General features: G+C 37.4%; 1 protein-coding gene across 1 annotated transcript in view; it reads left to right on the forward strand.

Annotated features, from left to right (window-relative positions):
- The window catches only part of RYR3 (ryanodine receptor 3), a 3,250,282-nt gene that overhangs the window by 1,755,902 nt on the left and 1,469,815 nt on the right, over nt 1–24,565 (forward strand). Inside the window, exons 32-34 of the mRNA XM_044074157.1 lie at nt 1,014–1,179; nt 18,029–18,115; nt 18,247–18,473. Coding sequence (XP_043930092.1) covers nt 1,014–1,179; nt 18,029–18,115; nt 18,247–18,473 — 480 coding nt within the window. The remainder of the gene's footprint in view (nt 1–1,013; nt 1,180–18,028; nt 18,116–18,246; nt 18,474–24,565) is intronic.

The following is a 24,565-nucleotide window of genomic DNA, read 5'->3' on the forward strand; positions in this document are numbered from 1 at the left end:
TCACAAATAAATTCTCCACGTTAAGCGCTTTCATCCACCTAGAAGTGGACTTCATCAGAAGTTTTCTGCCAGTTAGAAGGGTATTGCTTGTTTCTGAGTATGCTGTCTTTACAGTTTCTTTATATGTCCTTATCATATTCAGTATGAAATTTGTTTTTGTCTTGTTCTTATTTTATCCCTGTAAAATTAACACTTTTGCTTTATTTAAACAGGAGAACAAAACTATAAATATGCTGAATGATTTATTTATTTATTTTATTTTATTTTACATTTGTTTACCAGGATAATCCAACTGGACACAGGTTCATTTCAAGCAGAGGCCCGGTGAGAAAAGCTCCAGTTTACATACATCAGTCAAGAAGAAACAAACAAAACATAATCCAAGAATAGCAAGCAGTACACAGTAAACAGCACCAGATAACATATAACAGTCAAGAAGAAACATACAACTCATAACAGCATGCAGTACATAGTAAAAATAATATACATTCATGAGAATACTATCAATGGGATTAATATAGAAATCACGCATTGAATGATGCACATATGCATGAGTAAAGTAAACCCAGCTTAGAGGTTCTCAGGAAGACGCATCATCTGCAGAGTGCCACTTTAACAGTGCTACGGGGCTGAGTTCGTAGAAGAACAGATGGACACACAGACAGTCCAAGCTTCCCAGTACTCATGACACCTAATACTTAAGTGTCCACAATTGTTACAGATAATCCAAGTCTGCGTGCGAGCTTGGGAAGAGGATGTGATTCATGATTGTACCTCTGTGGCAGCTGACCAATGTGACTGACATTGTTTTGGATCAGTTATCCCTTCTGAAGCAGACATTGACCAGCTGTAGTAGACAAACTCTTACCCCCAAGGCAGGGCAAAGGTTGTAGCTCACAAATAGGAATTCAGATAAATAGTTTTGCATCTACCTGAAAGAAAGCATTAACTCTGTGTCATAGACTCACTGATTATATTGCTGTTAAAATGACATGTTGTGTTTGCACTTACAGCCTGAAGCGCAGTAACTGTTATATGGTTTGGGGAGGAGACATAATGAGCAGCTCTCAGAGAACATCCAGAAGTAATGTGGACTTTGAAATTGGATGCTTTATGGACTTAGCTACAGGGACCCTTTCCTTTACAGCCAATGGAAAAGATCTTGGCACTTATTATCAGGTAAGCACTAACAGTTCTTAGTTTCCTGTGTTTTGTAAAAGAGAAATTAGACTTAAAAGTTATGCATATCATAAGATATTGAAAAAGGTACTTTAGCATGCCTAAAATATTATTTAGTGATTATGTTTTTATGTCTTGGTACATAGTAATGACCTATTTTAGAAATACATCACAGGGGTTACAGCTATGAACTGCTATTAAGTCTTATCATGTAGACATGGATTGAGTCTTTTAGACTCCAATTATATCCTGTGTAAATGAATCTTATCTGGTTAAAAATCTAATAAAGTTAATTAAAACTAAAGGAAAAAGAGAATGTCTGTGATAGCAGTGAAAGCGGTTCAGCATGTGGCATATTTGCCTTTGATGCCAGAAAGATCAAAGGCTGTATTTTATGTCTCACATCAGGTGCTTGGATTCATGTTCCATTAGTTGCACTCTACAGAAGTCCAACCCCAAACACTAAAGCCTCAGGTGGATATTTCATGTAAAAAGCTGCAAATGGCATAAGATACAGCCCATTCTTCTCCTAGACAATTTTCTTCTGAGAAACATATATTTTAACCCTCTCAGGATGACTGGTTTGCTTTAGCTCAGGACTCTTAAAGATTATAAACTCACTCAGGTCTAAAATGCCATTTGTGTATACTTCCAGTTCACACCCTTAGCTCGTTATGGTGTCCAGCCATTTTTTGGATCTGGCTGCTTTAATCAAATGACTTATCAGCTAATAATAGGTAGTATTAGAAAGTGGAAAGAGTTATTAATAAAATTATACTAAAATTGTTAATCTAGGATGCCCCAAGTACAGAAATCAATTAATGTATCACTTATTATTCATATTTTCATATTTATATCAATATTTCATAACTGAGACCTCTACCTGTTATTAAAAGCCATGATGTGAAATGCAGTGGTGGGAGACAGGAAAAATGCATTGTCAATGTCCATTTATATCACACTATACCTGAGATATTGCCTAGTTGTTTGTTAGTAATTATGAAAATAAACAGACAGGATATACTATTCCTCTTTTTCTTCCTACCAAAAGAAACAATTGATTCTTCTTTGGGAAAAGTGGATCATCTGATGAAGAAGGCTTGGATTATACTGATCCTGCTTATATCTCTGTAGAGTCAGAGAAGGGAACAAAATTAGATCCTGCTACTTATTTCTTTACAAATGATAAGGAAAACAGAGCCCTTGACAGTTTTTGTAAAAAAAAAAAACACTTGTATAAACCTGTCTTTTAGGGCTATAAATTGTCAGACCCACGATTAAATTCCTTTTAGCTATGTTAAACAATATAGGCCAGAAGATTTCTAAGATTCCTAACCAAGACGCAAGATCAAAACTTTAAGAAATGCTTCATTGCCCAGAAGCATAGCTGGCTCAACCCTGTGATAGTACCATGAACCAGCATCCCCACTCCTTCATCTCTTCATTGTAGCTATTAGCTTGTTATAGTCAGATCCCATTGAAGAGCAAAAAAAAAAAAATGGTCATTCCATTCCTTCTACTGGCATACCAACCATGCATGACACCCTCCTGCCCAAACCATTCAGCTCCTGCTTCTGTGCTGTGTCACCAACCCTCCTTCAATACATTTTATTAAAAACAAAAACATTTCTTCTTTTAAACTGTGGCAAAGTGCTTGCTACAAGTGTAGCAAACAGCTGGTACAGTTTGTACCCAGCCTGCACTATGGTGCTCAGGTTTTAGTTAATAAAAACAAGAGATTTTTTTTTTAATTTTAAACTGTAGCAAACTGTTTGCTACAACATAGCAAATAGTTACTACAGTTTAGATCCCATACACAGCACTCAGGCTTAAATACAAATGTAATACAAGCCTTTAAAAGCCAGTATTGCATAAAAAGATACCATAATCAGCTGATGGTGCCCCCCAGCACCTTGCACCTGGGGCAGTTTCCCCTCTCACCCCATCCCAGCTACACTATTGATTCTGCCACTCAAGTTGCTAAACTTTCCATAAAATGTTGACAGGATGCAAATGATGCATCCTCTAGAGCAGCTGCCACTGGCTCTGTTATCATTAGGAATGCTTTGTTAAGCCCCCAACTTTTACCAAAGGATGTAAAGGCTCAGCTACTGAATGCTTCTTTTGATAAAGAATTGCTGTTTCCTGGTCCCCCAGCTGATATCTTCAACAAGATGGAAGAAAGAAGTAAAGTGATGTAATGGGTAAAACAACTCTTTCCTTCTCCAGTATTTAAATATGACAGAAATTATTCTGCAAAACCAAGTCCTTTCTTTAGAAAGCAATCCGAATCTAAGTAACAAAAGTCAGGCAAATGTCAATATAAGAAAAAAATTGCAAGAGGTTTTAAGATGAAACAGAACAGGTTTCAGGGTTCCAACAAGAATAGAGATTTTTTATTTATTTATTTATTTCCAGTTTGATAACCGGGGAAGTCCACTGGGCTCGAAAGCCCGTTTTCAGTGGAGGCCCGGGGAGAAAAGCTCCATGATAATACAATGAAGTAATACATTGCACACAAAAATACAAGCATACATTGATGATAATACATTGAACACAAAAACACAGCAGAAGGAGAGTAAACTAATACATTATTCACAAAAACACTCAGAGTTCTAATAGCACAATATTTTAACAATTCTTCAAAGATGAGGTACATTAGGCAGTATACATAAGAAAGTCTTGTTTTTATGCAACTATAATGTTAAGTGGAGAAGTAAAGAAGAAGGAAAATATAGAATGAGTTTGAATGCAAGAGCAGGAATGCATAGGAGAAGTGAAGGAGAGGCAAAAAGTTAAAAGGAGAAGAGAGGTCAGGAGGAAGATGGCAGAAAAACAGAGTAGTGATCCTTTTATGATAGAGACCAGAAGAACACCTTAAGAAAAAGGCAAAAAGATTCAAAAGTGAGACTAAGCATACAGGTGGGCAGAGGGAAGAGCACCTAATGGAATTAAAGGGTTTGGTCAAGGAGGGGGGAGGAGATAAGAGGAAGAGGGAGGGGAGCTAAGGAATGAGTCTGAAGAAGGGGAACCAGGGGTATGGCAGAAAGGAAATAGGATGAAATAAGATCTAGGTAGGGAGTATACAATTACATTTCCAATTTTGGGAAAGGTGGGAATGGAGAAGGGATTTGAACTGTTCATAGCTTGTAGTAACTCTTAGGAGGGAAGGAAGTGAGTTCCATTTTTTTGCTGTAGTGTAAGAAAGTAGGAGTTGGCCAGGGGGTCGCTTCCTGTCTATGGTTCTGCTCCCCTCCACTTCTCTTTCCCTCCCTGACCATATCCTCACTTTCTCCAGAATTGTCAAACTTTCTCATTGCCCCCCATTGTGGGAAATAATCGCTTCAGATTCCAGAGTGTTAAAAATCTTAAGGAAAGTTTATAGACTTCATTGGGATTTCAAACCAACCTTCTTGGGCATTTCTTGTGTTCTCAAAAATCAGAAACATGTTATGTCCTCTGTTATTTCAAACCTTATTCTATTAGAAGTTATGGAAGTGCCTCCATAGCTATGGGAAAAATTATTGTATTCAAAACCTTTTCTAGTCCTCTGTCTTTCCAGAAGGAAAATTCGAGAATTCTCCAGACTCAACACCTTTTTGAGGGTTCCTCACTTCACTATACTCGCCTTTCAAACGCTTCAGCCCCTTCTTTACCCAAAATGCTTATTTAGCAACTCAGTATTAAAAAAAATGCCTACTAACATATTCCTATCTGTATTTTCTGCTTGTACTATCACTTTACTTCTTTGCCCTTTGGGTTTTCTACAGCACCACGGGTGTTCACAATGTTCCTGGATCTAGTAATAGCCTTTTGAAAGCCCAAAGGAATTCACGTCTTTCCTTACCTGGGCAATTATCTGATTCAAGCAGCTTCTACTTCATAGGTGCTAAGGGCTTTGGAGTTCTCTGGGGATCTTCTTTGGAGTCTAGGATTCTCTCTCTGTCTAAAGAAATTTTCTCTTATTCCATCATTCACAATATTTTCTCTAGGGCACCTAATATATACCACACTGCAAACAGCCCGCCAGATAAATCACTGGCATATACAAAATCTATTTTCTCAAGAAGCTAGCAAAACAGATGCTTGACTCAGCAAGAGAATTTCTAAAAGCCCTGGAGTTCATGTTTTCAACCATTCTCATGGTTCCTCATGCCAAAATTCATATGAGGAAATTCCTGTGATATGTCAGGTCGTTGAGGATGTAAAACCAGAATTCTCTTAGTCATCAAATTTCAACCATTCATTGTCTGGTTCAGGAATTAATCTAGTGGGCCACACAGCTAGACTGTAGTTTGGGTACCCCATTTGCATAGCCTCTGCCAGTACAAAGCATTGTTACAGACTTTACATGGGGTACCTCTGCTTGAGAAATCAAGTTTCAGGGTGTGTTGATCCCCTTGCACAAGTAAAACTCACATTAATATCAAACAGATGATTGCTGTGATGAAGGGTCTCATATTTCTGCACCAGCTGACACTTCTAAGATGGCTACACACTGCTCAACAGCCTGACTTTAGCTCTCCAGAAAACAAGAGTGCCATTAAAATTGTTTTAATGTGTGGTGTGCCCTTTCAATAAACAAATCCTGCTGTGGAACACAAGTCCATTTGCTTATTTGTGCTTTTATAAAATTAATAAAGTCTGTTCCTTCCAATTTCTCCGGTACAGCTGAAAATCTCAGATTTTCTCTGCTCACTCAGTCTTCTAACTCTACTATTTTTTTTAAACAGCTCTTCTTGAGAAGCCTCATACTCAGCCTTCTTTTTCTTCATTTCTGCTTCAATTTTTGCAGTTATATCACTTCACCTAAGCAGCTAGTTAAAGTTTGTTCCATTTTCCCAGCCTTTTGTTATTTAAGTTAATATACTTTTTTAGTTTTTCATTTATTTTAATCAGGTCTAAGCACATTTGATTTATTTCACCCTCCAAATTACGGGAAGCCATGTCTTGCACCAAAGCAGGAGATTGAACTATTTTTTTGCTGAATAGCTTCAAGATTTGTCCCAGTCAGTGCTTTCTCTTCCTCTTTTCTAGCTGATTTTCTTTCAAGTTCTCCAAGCTTCTTCTTTGCTGACATCCAGGTAATGTATTTACTACCCAGTAACTGAATTTACTAAATCTGGCAAAGTTACTAGTCCTTATCTCTGGGAGAGCTGAAATAAACTGCTTATCAGTGTGCAGCCATCTTGGCAATCCCTTAAGCGACTTTTTTTGATAATAACTCCAGACCACAAAAAGTTTTAGCACAATGACTTAATCAACAGAAAGTAGAAGGGATTGCTACCAAACTTAGGGAGCCTATAAAAAATTAATTAGAGATAATGTAAAGGTTTTAGAGATATTTCAGAAATGTTATAAAAATTGTATAAAGCAGGAAAATCAAGAAAGAGCACAAATGCAAATATTTAGGGAACACTTAATTATGCCAAGGTTAGAGGTAGATGAAGCTCAACAATTAACAGTTAAGAAAGAAGGGGAAGAAATAAAAATGGTGATGTATAATCAATCTTCAGGAAAATCTCCAGGAACAGATGCTATTCCTGTGGAAGTCTGGACATTAGGAGGAAAGAAAGTGATAAAGATATGACATATTTTTTTATTTTAAAAGTTGAGGAAACACCAAGATCTTGGAAGAAAGCTGTGGTGGCTGTATTACCTAAGGACAGTAAAGATCCATCAGACTCAGCTTCATACATACCCATTTCAATTTTAAACCATGATTATAATGTGTTTATGTCTGTACTAGCTATAAGAATGGCAAAGCTGTTGCCTAAATTGATAGATGTGGATCAATGTGGTTTTATGGAGTGGAGGCAAACATTTGACAACATTAATAGTACAATGATGATCCACAAGGTAGCAGAATGTAAGAGAATACCACTGTAGTTGGTAGGTCTTGATGCAGAGAAAGCATTCAACAGAGTATGCTGAGATTTTAAGAGTATGGCAATGGAAGCATTTGAATTCCCTGATACAATAATATATGAAGGATCAGAGGTAAGATTTAAAGAGGGAGGGTTCCTCTCTGATAAGTTGTGTCTGAACAGAGGAACCAAGAAGGGGTGTCCTCTTTCCTCACTATTTGCTTTATATTTAAAGCCATTGACAAAAAAAATAAGGGACTCAGAAATGTAAGGATATAATTGGTGTGGTAATCAAGAAAAGTTGGCTTTTCAAGTCTTGTCAGGATATAAGATTAATGAAGATAAAACAAAAGCTATAGTCATAAATTATACACCTACACATGAACTAGTTCAGCAGTACCCATATTTATAGGGACAGGATAAGATGAACAGCACATTGGTGCAGTGGTAGCATTGTCACCTCACAGCAAGATGTTCTCCAGTTTGATTCTCGGCTGGGGTGCCTTCTGTGCAGAGTCTGCATGCCCTCACTGCATTCATGTGGGTTTCCTCCAGGTGCTCTGGTTTCCTCCCATGTTACAAAGACATGTGTCTGGAGCATTTCTTCCCGGGCCTCCGCTGAAAATTGGCTTTGTTCCAAATTGGAATTTCCCTGTAAACAAATGTAACATAAATAAATGTAACATAAATAAATAAATAAATAAATAAAATGAAGTATTAAGGAGTATGGATTAAAAAGGCTTCTGTTATGGCAGCTAAGGATATGTGGGAAGAGACTAAACAAAAAGATAATTCCAAAACTGAGAAACTGGAAGCTCTTTTTTATGGCTATGGATAGTAAGATACAAGCAGTGAAAATGTGTTTAGTCCATTTACTTTTATATATAGAGCAGGCATACTTTTATCAACCAGAGGGGAAGTTGTGGACAATAATGAATAAAAAAGTTGAAGGAATTTATCTGTGAGTGGAAGAAGGTAAGAGTTAATTGGAGTAAGTTTATCCTTCCACTAGAACAAGACAGTTTGGGATTACCTGATTTGAAGGGATATTTTAGAGTGACACAGCTAAGGCTCATATAGATAACACATGCAGTAGGGTATATTTCAAAATGGAAAGGGATAATGATGAAGCTGGGGGGGGGGTCAAGAAATAAAGAACGAGTGGGATTTTGGATGAAGATCCTTGAGGAGAATAATAAAAACTGTACAGAATATTATATTCATAAAGTAGCAGAAAGTATTCTAAAAAGTAAGCCAACATGAGAATGAAGAAAGGAGATTTTGCCAATAGTGGTGACTTCAAGCAAGGGTACAGAAAATAGGCAACACGGGGATGGAATTTATTGGAGAAAATTAACAAAGGAACCAAGGTATTAGAAGAAATGACTAGACAGGGAAAAGTCTTTCATGTATGCAACAAAGTCCAGAAGGTGAAGGATCCTTGCTTGAAAGTGCTTGCATAGGTAGTTTTATATCCCAAGGAAACTTCAAATATTTTTTCTTGAGTTAGATAGCAACTATTGGAGGTCTGATGGGGAAGAAAGAGGTAACTGGGTGCATGTGTTTTGGGAGTGTAATTAGCTGGTAGATTTTACAAATTCCATGCAGAGTACTCTGTCAGAAATACTGAATAAATGGATATAATTAAGGCTATGATTTTTTGAGTTGAGACACATGATCTGAATTGCATAGTCATAATAAGGCATCATTAAGTTAAATTCTGCTGGCTTCCAAAAAGCAATTACTAGAAAATGGAAATCAAAGACTAAATCATCTGTATTTTAAGAACTGAATATTATAAAAGAGGTAAAATAATTAGAACAAGGATCTTTAGAAAATGGAAGGAGCAAATTACATAGAAATAAATGGAAAAGTTGTGGGAACAATACATGCAGAGTAGTTCAGAGAGTAGTGCAGAGAGTTCCAGAGTAGGAGGAATGAGGTTTAAGGGAAGGCAGGAATTTAGCAATTTATGTAATGTTGGAATGATGATAATTCCAAAGAAAAGATATGTGACATATAATGTATGGAAATGGAAAAAATGTTAATGTGGTTTGTTTTATTTTGTGTTAATGGATGTTTGCCTGTGTCTTATATGATAATTTAGTAAGATGTTTAACAAAAATAGTTCTGCAACAGTTGTGGACATCATACTTAGTGACAGAGAAAACCAGAGTCACGTGGTATATAAACAAACAACCATAAACAAACAAGGTGGGATAGTGTCTTACCACATTCGCATACTGGCCATAAAAGCTTAAAGTCTTTAGTAATAACTCACATACCTCTCAACCATACCAAATTCCTCGGTAAATACCAGTTTTGAGGGTGAAATATTGGGGTGTCACGAATTCCCGAATGGCCCCTTTAATTTCCAAATTTCCTGAATGTTTTAAGTACATGTGAGAGAGAAATGGCAGCTTCAGAAAGTCTGCAGGTGTGTTACTTTTACTTAACAGCTGCAGGCATCAGTGTACTTAAGGTCTGATGTGTGCAACTGTGCCTACCTTAAGGGCTGGTGTGTGTGTGTGTGTGTGTGTGTGTGTGTGTGTGTGTGTGTGTGTGTGTGTGTGTGTGCTTACCTTAAGGGCTGATGTGTATAACTGTGCTTACCTTAAGGGCTGGTGTGTGTGTGTGTGTGTGTGTGTGTGTGTGTGTGTGTGTGTGTGTGTGTGTGTGTGTGTGTGTGTGTGTGTGTGTGTGAGAGAGAGAGAGAGAAAGAGAGAGAGAGAAAATGCCCTAGTTAGATATAACTGCTGGTAACAGTTACTCAGACTCAAACTCTGTACCTTAGGTACAAGGAGCAAGAGCCTAAATTCTCTACCCATACCACCACCACTTGTGATTCAAGGAGTTAACCATAGTTCTCAACTGTCCAAAGTTTTACAGAATGCCTGGAATGTTTGGCTCACATTTTTGGTCTCTTCCTCTTAAAATTTGTGGTTTCTGGCAAATCAGTGAGAACCAAATTCAGTAAATAATGATAGCTATTTAAGTTTCAGTCTTCCTATCTTTCAGGAAATGCATGGTAACACAAAACATTTTATTCTAGAAACTTTTCTAAGATTATAGTAGCAATGTTTAAAATGTGTCCCTGGTTTTGGATCTTTGATCCCCTCCCCAATAAATTTTGGCTTTTTCCAGATTTCTTGTGCTGCATAGTTGTTCAGGGGGAGAGAAGTTTAGTGCTGCTTATGCCAAGTCTGTTTGTGCTGTTAGTAGCACAATGTTTTTGATGCAGAAGGCTATGGGTTCTACTCCTACAGTATGTACATGGATTGGTGATACTGTACTGTACTGTACTTTTAAAGGGGGTGAATACTGCAGTCCTGAGAATGTCCTCTTTGGCGGAGATGCCTAGTAACTATGAACCTGTTATCAGTTTGCCATCCATTCCCTATTGCAATATTACTAGCTTATCATTTTTTTTAAATGTAACATAGACAGTTTATTCCTCAAAGGCAACAGATACTTTATTTGTAGATGAAACAATGAAATATTAAGGTGTTTGCTAGCAGCAATCTCTTCATTAGTTACAGATCTTACAGATCTCTTTAATGTGGAATTATTTCAGTGGTGCAGTGGTTAGCATTGTCACCTCACAGCAAGAGGTTCTCTGGTTCGATCCTCGGCTGGGGTGCCTTCTGTGTGGAGTCTGCATGTCCTCCCTGTGGTCGCGTGGGTTTCCTCCGGGTGCTCCAGTTTCCTCTCACATCCCAAAGACATGCTGCAGGTGGATTGGACACTCTAAATTGGCCCTAGGTGTGAGTGCGCATGTGTGTGTGCCTTCTGTGGAAGGTTGGGCTCTAGGCTGGCAACTCGACACTGTAAAACTCCACTGCCAATCATGAGCAGACAGGTGATCCACTGTGGCGACCCCTAACTGGGAAAAAGCCGAAAGAAGAAGAAGAAGATTTAGATGACTTTTACTTCTGCAGAGATTATGCATATTTACTTATACTGGTGAATTGTAGAAGTTTGAGTAGGCTTTTATGATGGAAATGTTCTGAATTGAGCAGTTTTGTCATTATTGGTTCATGCATTTTGTTTCATTGCTTCCTGGAAAAATGTTCAAAACAATAAATTTAAAATGCACTCTAACAAGTGTGCTGTATTATACAAGTAATGTAATTTAATACAGTCAGGAAGGTGTATCAAAGAATACATGTATATTTCATGTGCAAGGGGCCAATGATTTGAACATAGCCCAAAGGTTATCTTTATCCCCCACGGGCCAGATGTATTTTCTTTGAACGTGGATTTCAATGCTGTTTCAATAAAAGTGAGTTTCAAGGGCAGTGAAGTTTTAATGCTAAGTCTGTTTTCATTGTGAGACTGTATTGCTTTGTTTAGCAGATGTCTAATAGGGGTTGTGCTATAAAATGTGAAATAAAAGTTTTAAATGAAATCCAAATAATCCTCGTAGAAGAAATGCAGTAGGCACATTACAGTGTTTATGGTAAATGGGATGAAATAGCCAAGTAATGGAGCATTGGAAGGTGCAGGGGGGAGGGCTGTGTATGGGGGGCCCCAATCTACCATGATTTTGTGAGGGGAGAAGGGCGGCAAACTCAAAGACAGCCCTGGGTGGTACAAACTTAAGCTACACCACTGATCAGTAGGCCATGGAGAATGACTTTTGGAGGTCCTAGCAAACTATTATATTCTTTTGTTAAGATTAGAATATTGCCTACCATTAAATGTCCTACTTTTACCACAAAACCACATACTGCAAGCCACCAAAAACAAAATCCTAAGGTTCATCATCTTTCCCCTTCCCATTGAACATCATTGCTACACATTTCGAAAAAAAATGGTTACCATTTACTACAGGGTCTGGGACCATATTTTGGTTGTCTGTTCTTTAGTTTGCATTTGAAAGTTTGTATCCCACAATTTCATTGTAGTGGGCAGGGTCACATAATTATGCATACAAATGTTATGTTAATCGGTGTACAGATTTGTACCTATTTTTCATGGGCCTTTGTCTAGATTTTTTGATCTTTCCAAGTTGAGAGGTATGTTACCATTTACTACAGGATCTGGGGCCATATTTTGGTTGCCTGTTCTTCAGTTTGTGCTTGAAAGTTCTGATGAAACTTTGTATTTGAACAAAGCGAAAGCGCGCTCAACTTGCATTACTTTGTGTTGTTTTTTGAGCTGTACAGGCTGGTTTTAACTGTCAATAAAGTGGACATATTTAAATTTTTGGAATCGTGTGGTTTGTGAGCCGAAGGGCTGTATTTCACTCAACGTGGTATATATATCTTTTTCCGTTTGGTTCTGACTGATTCTTCCGTGGATTTGGTGTGTTTTTGAAAGTTGGTATCCCACAATTCCATTGAAGTGGGTGGGGTTACATAATTATGTATGCAAATTTTATGTTAATCAGTGTACGGATTTGTACCTATTTTCCATGGACCTTTGTCCAGATTTTTGATATTTCCAGGTTGACAGGTATGGTAATAAGTATGTCTCCACACAGCTAAGCACTGCCAAACTCTGCTATTTACATAAAAACTTTGAAATGTGTTCAGAATTTTTTTCACAACTGACAGAAGTTAAAGAATTTAAAGAATTTCCAGTACACAAAATCCAAACACCAAAGCAACAATGTGTCAAACCAGTGTTAAAGATTAGCTCCACACACTTCGATCACATTAAACTTAAAATAATGTTTAATAGTAATTTAATCTATATTTTCTTGACAGAAAGAGAAAGAGAGAGAGAGAGAGAGCAAAATCTTCACAGTACATTCAAATAACTGCATTTGTGGTAAAAGTGTGATCCAATGTTAAAACATACAGAGCAGAGTAACAACAGTAAAGATAGGCACAATTAATTTCTGACATCACATGACAGCCCCTAGTCTCTAAGAGCACACATGCATACTGCACTGCTGAGGAAATACTGAAAGTTTCAGTAAAAACAAGCATGTGTCTAAGATAGAAGCCACATAAACGCTGACAGAAATAAAATATTAAAATAAATATTTTTTTGTAAGTAAACAAGAATAAAGAAAGAGAATAATAAATCTAATAATAAAGTGAGAGGAAGGGGGTCCCCAAATGGGGCTTATCTGAGCAATAAGCCAGAAATATCAGTACTGGATCTTGTGAAGAGTCAAAGGACCTTCTTCTTTGGATGGCAAAAAAAGACTAAACTTTCACTTACAGTGACAGCTGAAAGTCTTTCCTCTTAGGATATGCTCAGCCAATCAACTGCCACAGGAAGAAAGAGGAGGGGAGTCTGAGCTTTTGAAAGCTAGCCAATACTGAGTGATCTTGGCAGATAACCCAAAATACCAGTGAGGCACTGAAAAATTCAAACATCTACTGTTACAGGTAAGTAGGATTCACACAATTATATTTTGCTGACCCCATGTTTGCCAAGACAACATGAGTTCTGTCATCTGAAGCAGTGGTCAGGGGTCATTACCATACTCTTCCTTTTTTGTTCTACTTAGTTATGAAAGGAGATCACTGGCACATCCCAATTTATAGACTCTGATAGTAGGATTGTAAATCCTTTCAGGCACCACTTCTGCAAGGATGTGCTGCAAATTTTTTAGAAAGGATAGGAAACATAACACCAGAAAGTGTTATATAGCCAAGTGGAAAAGGTTTTCTAAATGTTGTCAAGGTAGAGGACAAAATCCCGGTGCAAAATTGGTGACCTGGTCCTTCAATATATCTGTCAGTTGCTTAAGTCTGACTTATCCTGCACTTAGGTCAAGGTATTTCTTTCAGCTATTTCTGTTCGTCACTGAATCCTCATTTATCTAACTCTAATCATGCTGAACTCTTGTTCAAAGGTGCTTGCCATATTAAAACCCCAAGAAAATGAGTGCCTCCTCCTCTGGATTTGAGTTATGTATTAGAGAAGCTAACTTACTTCTTTTGAGATAGCTGTTAATTCTTCTTTAATGTTTTTGACTGGGAAAACTGCCTTGCTAGTAGCCTTAACATTAGCTAACAGAGTTTCAGAGATGCCAGCCTTTCTGTGCATTCCTCCCTTTTAGATTTTTCATAAGGACAGAGCTTGTCTTTGTGCCAGTCCTACTTTCATACCTAAGGTGATTTCTAAGTCTACTGTCAGTCAGTCTATCCACTACCTGCTTTCTTTTCAAACCCTCAAATCAAGGAAAAAAAATCTTAATTCTTCAGGTGTTCATAGTTAGACTCATGGCTAGACATAGAAAAGACAAAAGACCTAAGAAAATCAGACCAAATATTTATACATTTTGCAGGAAAGAAAATGGACTTAGCATTCTCTAAATAAACTGTTTCCAAATGACTCTCAACTGCAGTTGTCTTTTCTTCCACAGATCATAGCAAACAGTAACCAGAAATAGTTAAGCCCACTCTACCAGTGCAGTAGCTACTTCAGTTTTTTCTGTGCAAGGGGTAGACACTAAAACCATTCTTGAAACAGCCCTTTGACTTTAGTCTACACTTTCACAAAACATTACAAACTGATGTTGTCTAGTGCAAGAAATGGATTTGCTAAGGATGTCCTTCATGGTATCCTAAAGTCAAAAGGAATGCCATCTTCATTCACCCAATCTGACAATGTTCTGGGAATCATCCCAGTGATCTAATGAAGAGCACAGTATAGTTGTACAGGTAACTTATCATACTTGTAGATGTTCAAATAGATCACTGCTGCACTACCTATACCTTTCCTCCATCCGCTCTAGGGATATTCATTTGAAATTTTACCTGCTGGCCAGAGTATAGTATTTTGTAATTTCTTTCCTTTCCCCACCCTAAAACTTCCTATGCTTTCAAAATTCAGCCTATATTTAATATTATTACCTCAGAATTCACATATTTCTTTGCGAAGTTATTTTACTGTCTACCTTATTTTCTTATCAGTGTAAGCTTTGAAAATGGTAAGGATGTACATATGTCTTATACCATCATGCCTAGGGTGGAAGTACACTTTGCAAGAGAATGATACTGACCTTTAGAAGGCTGGCTGGATGGACAGGACCTTTGTAGTAAAGGTTCTATATGTTAACATTGATCTATAAAAACACTTACCATAATGGCAAGTTAACGACACAATTGTAACATTCTACTCATCCCATAACAAAAAAAAACAGACCATAAATCCATGGATCATTTTCCTACTAAACAAGCCTGTTCCTGGTTTCTACATCACTTAGAGTTATAGGCAAATCCCTAATCGTCAGTTCCACAACACTCACAAACCAAATAGAAATTCAAGATGCAATCAATTTACCTTACCAGCTGCATAGAATATAAGTATCTTCAAAGTAATTCACAGAATGCTTTGCTGAATCTGGGAACACATCTTTATGCAGATGCCACTTTAGTGAGTGAGTAGAAGGAAACTGCACATTGTGAGACTGTATGCATTTCAAACTATATATCCAAGGAAAATAATGGAGCTGAACTATGCTTCTTCACATTTCTCTAGGAAGACTGACTTGAAAAAAAGCAGCCACCATGCCAAGTATTCCAAAAATGTCTACAAACACTTGAAAGCGGCATGCTCAAAAATAGTGTAAAAATATATGCAAGGGCAGAGAGAAAATAGTAGGCAGCAAGTAAGGCAGTATAGAAATGGAGACCTATTAAAACAGAACACTTTAATTGTCTGCACAAGATACTACAGCATTAATGAAATTCTGCTAATAAAACAGGAACAAACCACTCGCTGACAAGCAGGATAAACGCCCAGTGCTCCAGAAAAACTTAAATAATATTAATGAAACCAAAAGGAGCAACTAGGCTGATGCAGAGTTACAAGTAGAAATGAAAGGCAAAATCCTCAGGTTAAAATCCAAATGAAAGGCAAAATCCTCAGGTTAAAATCCAACTTTAATTCCACTGCAGGTCAGATAAGCGCTTTCACTCATTCATTTGAGCTTCATCAGATCATGTAACAAAGACCTTCAAGTACATAGGCTACATTTATACAGTTAAAACATCTCCTATTGGCTGCTTCTAGTTACATATTCATGAGTTAATCTAAGCTTAAAAATATATGCACATATAAACATGCTGAGATGTATAAAATGACAAAGTAAATATAAAAAACATATAAAAAACTCTCCATGAACACTCAAGATGCTCTAATAAATATGTATATATAGATATATATGTCAAAAGAAATCTATTTCAAGGGGTAAAAACATATATGTTCCATCATTTATTATAAAATCTACAAACATTCCTCCGTTTGTTTAACATAGGTTTAATGGAGGCTCTCTCATTGAGACCTAAACCCCTATCTGCTCTCAATCTAACTATCCACATACTCTCCTTACTCTCAGTATGGTTCCTGATGTCACCTCCTCGTATACTGGGTTTAACACCATCGGTAAACTTGTGGGGACTAAACCCTCTTTTTTATATAGGAATAAATTAAATTTAAGGAGAATGCTATGCTATTCAAAAAGGGATGAATGGTCAATGCCTCTTGAACACACAAAACCATGTGGACGCTGTAATTATTGTAATTCTCTTGACCCCAGTCCATTTTTTGAACATCCTGACATGCACACTAACTTTAGCATACGTGCTGTAGCTACCTGTGATACTACTCATATAGTTTATTTGGCAGTGTGCCAAATATGTGATGCATTTTATGTTGGCAAAACCAATCGTCATTTTAAAGACAGGATAAGAGAACATCTTTACCACATTAGGAAGGCTTCACCTCACAATGCCTTAGCTAAGCACGTAGCCCAAGCAGGTCCTGAACATTATTTCCTATTTAGAGCTCTTGAGAATGTGACTATGCATCAGCCTAGTTGCTCCTTTTGGTTTCATTAATATTAATGAAATTCTGTTCGTACTTAACCTCACTGCAAATTAAAAAAGTACCACCTCACATCTGCAAAGCAAATCCAATAAATCAGAAATGTTTTGGATCATGGGTTCTTAGGTAAGGTCTATGCAATTAGTCTGCAAACTTTTATGTACCTAACCAATAAACTATGTCATTCATGCTTTGAGAAGGGCATCACAAAATAGACTGAGGGAGAATTTGAAGCTACCCATCCAATTATCTAGGAGTTAACTTTGAAGGTAGAAAGGGTGATACTCTGCTTGACGTGTGGTGGAAGATTCTTCCAGAAGTGGAGGATACACTGGGATATGAATCTGTTTTGCCAGAATGTCTTAATATCTGTTGATGAAGTTTTGGAGTCTTTAACTGGGTATTTGCTGAACCGTTTGTTCTCAAAAGGAATTGGAGGTCAAGGAGAGCAGGAGTTTACATGATTTAAAAGGCCAGGCACAGATAATCATAGATGAGTCTGTAGCAGAGTAAAGGGAGAGGGCTGCTAATCCATCCTGATAACAATGGGTTTTGAGGCCATTGTTCTTTTTAGTTAGGAGTCTCTGAGGTCTTTCAAGATGAGTGATATGTTTCAATAATATATGTGAAAAGAGCATTATGCTCACCAATGGGTCTGAAAAGAGATGAGTAAAGGAGAATCGATAATTCTATGGATATAGGGATCTGTTTGGAAATTAGTTTAATTGTTCTATTAACTTTTTAAGTGACTTAGAGAAATATTTAGAAATTGACCCTGACTTTGGGCCTTTGTTCTACCATTATTTTTGGCTTTGTCCAGAATTCTTGAGCAAAGAAGTTGAGAGCTTTTCTCACTTCTCCCACTTTAGAGGGCCTGTGGCACAGTAGAAATATTAACACATTTAAGATAAGTAAGGTAAAGTATGAGTTAATTTTATCTTCCTTTCTTTGCTGTGCACAAATTCATCATATGCTATAGCCAAACAGGTGAATGCAGTGCTTACTGTGTGCCATTGCAGCAATGTTAGATACAAACTAATATTTGAAAGAATACTTTGTTGAATCATGATCCTTACTTATTATGGAGTCTCTTTCCAATTTTGTGACATATTTTTGCTAAATGGTTACTTATTTGCCTTGCTGATATCTTACCCATCATTTAATTAATTAAATGTTGTCATTTTGTCTAGGTTGAAGCAAACACAAAATTATTTCCAGCTGTTTTCGTACAACCTATGAGTCAAAACTTGTTTCAGTTTGAACTTGGCAAAATAAGGGTATGTTATGCATTTGGATTTATTTTCTTTCATTGTACAATTAATATATTGATAGTACCCCCTAATTAAATTAGGTCTGATAAAGTATGACTATTGCCTCATATGAATTCTCATTTTGATTCCCACTGCAGAATACCATGCCTTTGTCATCAGCAATCTTTAAAAGTGAGCGGAAGAATCCTGTTCCACAGTGCCCTCCTCGTCTCAATGTACAAACCATTACCCCTGTTCTCTGGAGCCGAATGCCAAATTCTTTCCTAGATGTTGAGACTGCACGTGTTAGTGAACGACATGGCTGGGTAGTACAGTGCCTTGAACCCCTGCAAATGATGGCACTTCATATACCAGAGGAGAACAGGTAAACTGATGCACTTTTGCTAAAGACAATTATATCTGTGTAACTGCAGTCCTGTGTCTGCATTACTTCACATTGTGAGAACCTAACTTCATCTTTTGCCTGAGAGCACATGTATTCTGTGGAAAAAATAAGAAACAAGATTACAGAATCTAATTATTGCGCAAATTAATTTCTCATAATTAAATCCTTGTAAAAAAATTTAAAACTTTGTTTTACTAATGATAAAGTTGGACAGTAAGAGCTATTACATGCACTGCATAATTTCAGATTTCTGTACAAAGGTACAGAAAATTCTAAAGTTTAAAAACAGTAACACATATGTATTTTTTTTCTACAATGTGGGATTACCTTACTGCTTATTATTAAAAAGTGACACATATATACTTTTCTACAATTTGAAATTACCTTGCTGCTTATAATTTATACTGATTTGGATAAAATCAAAGTCATCATACTCGGGTGAGAAAAATCTCCCCTAGACAGAAATACATTTTTGTATATAACAAGTTTTTGACACATCTTCCACATCTTTATTCATTACAGTATTAATTTTTCTACACGAGTTCAACAACAACAAAAAAATGATTATCACAGTACAACTTTCCATTATCATATACGTGCATTATGCATACAGTTTCCATCATAACTGTATTCTTTACTCTTGTGCATTAGAACATACAGATTTACTTATTTTAGTCATCTATTAAGCACTCTTTTTATACATTGTCCCTAAATGCAACATTTATTTTTGTGAAAAATACTTCCTCCATCTTTTGGTGATCCCATCTCAATTTATTTTATTTCCTTTGCAATATTTAGCACTTCATTTACAATAGGTTTAATAGCTGAGTTTTACTTTCATATAAGTGATGTTTTAGCTGTTATTAGTACTAAGGCCTTGCAATGTCTCAACAATTCTAAAAACAAAAAAGACACCAACTCATTGGCATCAAATGTATGGTTACTATCCCAACAATTGTGTGAGGACATTCTGTAGGTAGTCTTAAACTCAGTTAACTGGCCACATTTGCAAGAAATGCATTTCTACTTTCCTGTCTCACTCCATTCGTAATCTGTACTCCACTTGAGGAAAAATCCTTTGATATCTACTTGGCATATAAAAGCAACTGTGTGACATCTCCATGCAAATATCCTGAATGTTATGGGCTTTATAGCAGGCCTAAGGCCATATAGTTTTCCTCCTATTGATTTTTGTAATTTGTCAGTCTTTTTAATCTCCTTGGATTGATTCTTATAGTTATTGTGTGATATCATGGGATCATAGGTTCAGAGGAGATTACTAGGCTAGCGACCGGAGGTCATTTTAAGCCTAGCCATTTCATCCCAATGTAATACCATGAAAATGCTAGTCAATACCCAGTATTGCAGTTGGTGATGACTGCCCATGTCCAGGAGAGTTATGAGTGCTATTCCTGGTAAGAATTTACGGTGCACCACCCCCTCATCCAGGTTCCTCTTAAACATTGTCATAGAGGTACTCTGTTTTACATGAATTGGTACCTGTTCCAAAGACATGACAGTCACTAGGAGATAAATCTATCCCTCCAGCATTTCCTATTTAAGTCGCAGGCCATAGTTAGGTCCCTGGAATGGGTAGCCCTAGTCCCATTTGATTTACTGATATGCAGCAAGTACATTAGGTTTGGGTCTTGGCTTGATCTGTAGGTTAGGCATAAGTCTCCCCTAATAAGTCTGTATAACATGGAGTATAGTGACAGGGACTTTAGTTGGTCTGTGTAAGGCACATGCTGGAGATCCTTGATCTTCTTTGTTAAAAACCTTTGGCGTCTGTGCAGTTGCTGTAGGTGTTTTGTATGGTACATGCTGAACGGGATGTTATACTCAATTATGGGCCAGATTAGTGCAGAGTATAGAGGGGTTATAACCTCTTTTGTTCTCGAGGAGATGCCTTTACTAATCAAGTGTCCTATGTAGAATGCCTTCCTTACTGCAGTAGACACGTGGTGGTTGAAGTTAAGGTTGCAGTCAACATGTGATCCCAAGTCCCTTACCACTCCATGGGTACTTATCAGAATTACTAAATTATCCCTTTCTTAAAAGTATCTTCTGTCCTTGGTTCCACTACAGCACTACCAGACCTGGCCTTTCATTTAATTCCTCCCCTCCCTCCATCTGCCTATATTCAGATATAGTCCCTGATATGGAAGGTAATCTTTGAACTGAAGATCAAAAAAATGCTTGGCTTGTTTCCACTCTGTCAGTTTTCCCTTCCAACATCTTTGCTTTCTGCAACATAGTTCTTTTGTTAGATTCTTCAAGTTGCTTCTTGGTATCTCTTTGCTATTTTCTGTATCCATAGTTGTATGTGTTCCTATGGGCAAAATCATTTTTTTCCACTGCCTTACTGCTTTGCACATTATAATGTTGTCTGCCACTTTATGTAGTATGCTTCATAATTATTTATATTTTCCCTAACAGCTTACGACCAGAACCCTAACCTCTCTGCATCCCTTTTACTTCCATCTTGTGCCATCATCATCTTTTCCCACTTTAATCTAAGTCCCTCTTGCATTATATATAATTCTAAGTTGCATTACTTTAAAGTATCCCTTCCAGTCAGGTATCCCTAAACCCCCTATCAACAGAAATAATCAATTTATTCTGTTTTATTCTTGTCCTCTTCCCTTCCCAAATAAATTCCTTCAACTCTTTTTTAATTGTTGTTCACAACATTTCCTCTGGATGATAAAAATATGCCTGGTTTATGTACTGGACCAAAGGAACTAAAAATATTTTCACTGCCAGTATCTTACTGTCCATGTTATTTGCCATTAATTTCTAATCTATCTCTCTTTTTTAATGAAGCTTCCACATGGTCCCTTCCCACATCTTTTTAGCTGCCCAGCAGACTCCTTTATAATCCATGTATCTAAATATTTCATCTTTTCATATCCTCATAGATAAAGGTATTGTTGAACTAGTGGATGTATAGGCATATATTTTACCTGTGTTTCACCTTAATTTTATTTTATATCCTGATGAAACTTGAAACTGTCATAAAAATCCCAGCGCACCCTAATATCGTATTCAGAATTTGTCAAGTACAGAATAATGTCATGTGCAAGCAGAGATGTTTTTTTCTTGTCAACCACAACAGTTACATCCCTGAAATTGTGAATCCCTTATCTTTTTTATTTAAAGGCTACAATTATACAGCAAGTAGGAGAGGGGAAAGAGGACATACCTGCCTGGTCCCTCTTTAAATTCAGGTTGTCAGAAATAACTCCTCCCATCTTTATTTTTGTCTTTGATACATAATATATTCTCCTTATTAACTCTGTTATAAAATTTGGGAATGTTGTAAGTCCTAATACTGCTCTTCTCATGAATTCCCTGTAAACTGTTTGAACACTTTCTCGGCATCCAAACTAAGCAACAGTAATGGAATTATTTTATATCTCAGTTCCCTTTGAGTCATCATTGTTGTAATAATGTTACCAAATTTCTGTCTCCCTTTCACAAGCCACACTGATCCATATGTTTCAGTTTTGGAATCATTTTCACAATTTCTCTTGGCGAATATAGAAGACATAAGCACTTTGTAATCATGGTTTAGAATCAATATTTGTCTATATGATGCATGGTCTGCAAGGTCTTTTCCCTCAATCAGTTAACACCACCATGGCTACTTTCATCAGTGATGCAGGTATTTCTTTTCCTTTCCTTTCTTTTCAAATAATTATATAATAGTTGGTAGTTCAGAGTTTTTAGGATTTCTATACCCCAAAATTACATGTAAAGTATTTAGAATACAGACAAAATATTTTTATATCATGAATACTGAAGTTATAAAATGAGGATGAAGTATTTTTCTGTATAGTAGATAGTGTATAGTGCAATATGGGTTTATGTCATTGTACTAAAAGACAATATACTAAATCTGGTTATACTGAACTCTTCTTACTGAAATGCATAATCCCAAATCTAAAAACATTTAATTCAACACTCTTATACTATAAGAGTCTGGTTCCAATATTCCACTGCATCAGAGAATGAGGAATAAATATAGTTCACCTTTTGCAAAGTACTGTATTCTCAAAGTTAGAACATAATTTAGGAGGCACATTCATTCCACATGCAATACCTTTATGCTGTAAGCATGTTTCATTGCAAATATTCTAACTTTTGCCAGTTTCATGAATTCAGTGTAGTTTTACTGTGGTAAGTTAACTTCATTATAAAAAGTTTCAGCGTATTGTACTTCAGAAGGATGAAAAATGTCTTCATATCTTCTAATGTTTTATAAACTGAATGATAAAAGTATCTAAAAGCCCGTTCGCTCTTATTTTTGATGATATTCTAGGTAATTATATAATCAACAGTCGCATTTTTATACTGTGTGTCCAGTTATAAAGGGAGTAATGCATAACACCAACACACTGACATGGGATGTAGTCATGCATCAGTTGTGTAAGTAACACAGAAATACATTTTGAGGCATGGAAATAGCATATGATAAAGTAAACTCACAGGTTCATAGGTTCATAGGTAGGTACTAGGCTATCGGCCCAAGGGCCTAAGTAAACCTAGCCAACAAGGTTCCCTGGCTTACGCCACCCAAGAAAGTTAATTTCCTGTGCCCCTGTCGAGCAAAGCCACAGAAGTAATCCCCGGGGTGTATTTCCTATATCCCATCCACTCATCAAGATTTTTCTTGAAGAGTGCTAATGAGGAACTTTGTTTGACATAGATGGGTAGCTTGTTCCAGAGTATAGGATGTCTCTGGGACAAGAATCTGTCCCTCCAACATGTCCTGTTTATTGTGATGGCAAGGTTTAAGTCCCTAGAGCGTGTAGCTCGGAGAGATTGGGATTTCTTTAGGTGTAGCATGTCCAACAGCTCTGAGTTTGACATACCTTTATATGTTAGGCAGAGATCAACTTGGAGGAGGCAATATGCTACAGAGTAAAGCTGGAGTTTTTTGAGACGATCAGTGTAGGGCATCTGTTTGAGGCCAGTAATCCTCTTTGTGAGGTACTTCTGTGGCCTTTCCAACTGCTGCAGATGTCTTGTGAGGTACATTCCAAAAGGGGCGTTGTACTGTATAATGGGTCTAATGAGCGCCGAGTAGAGGGGAACAATGACCTCTTTTTTCCTGGATGAGAACCCTTTTTTGATGAGGTGTGCCACATAGAAGGATTTCCTGACTACTCTGGCAATGTGATTATCAAAGGAGAGACTACTGTCCACCTAGGTCCCAAGGTTTCTTATCATACATTCGGTGTTAAGTAGACTGCCGTTTATGTGGTAGTTCATGGGTACAGAGTTTTTACCAAAGGGGATGACAATGCACTTTTTGGCACTGAGCTTGAGGCCATGCCTCTGACACCAGGCATCTGTCTCAGTGAGGCCCTTCTGTAGGATGTCCACATCATTTGGGGACTCAGCTATGGCTCCTAGTTTGCAGTCATCGGTGAACTTCATTAGCCAGAGGCCTTCTGTGTTAGCCTGTGCTTCAGAGAAGTAGATACCAAACAGGAGAGGTCCCAGGACTGAACCCTGTGGTACTGCACTTGTCACTGGTTTGAAGTCAGATTTGGAGTCTGCAGCTTTTACAGTGTGGGTTCTGTCAGTGAGACAGTTGGCAAGCCATCTTGTGATGTAGGGATTTATACCTAGTTTAGTGAGTTTAGCTATAATTCCAGAATGGGGGATGGTGTTGAAAGCTTTAGCGAGGTCAAGATAGGCTGTGTGAACCACCTTACCCTCGTCTACGGCTTGGTGACTGCCTCAAAGAAGTCGATCAGGTTCAGAAGGCATGATCTGCCTTTCACAAACCTGAACTGTGTGGGGTCCAGAGTCCGGACATTACCAATGTCTTTGTTTATGAGTTCCATGATGATAGGTTCCATGGCCTTGCAGATCAGGCTCGTCAGGCTAATAGGGCGATAGTTCCCAGGATCAGTGGTGGCTCCCCCTTTGTGGAGTGGGATAACTGTTGCTATGCACCATTCAGTGGGCACAAAGCCTGACGTGAGACTATGACTGAGCATAGTGCTTAGGTGGGGAGCCAGTTCGTTCTGAAGTTCGTGTAAAACGCAGCCTAGGAT

This window comes from Protopterus annectens, chromosome 6.part0 (assembly GCF_019279795.1).
Source record: "Protopterus annectens isolate FY-2018-M chromosome 6.part0, PAN1.0, whole genome shotgun sequence".
Classification (NCBI taxonomy): domain Eukaryota; kingdom Metazoa; phylum Chordata; order Ceratodontiformes; family Protopteridae; genus Protopterus; species Protopterus annectens.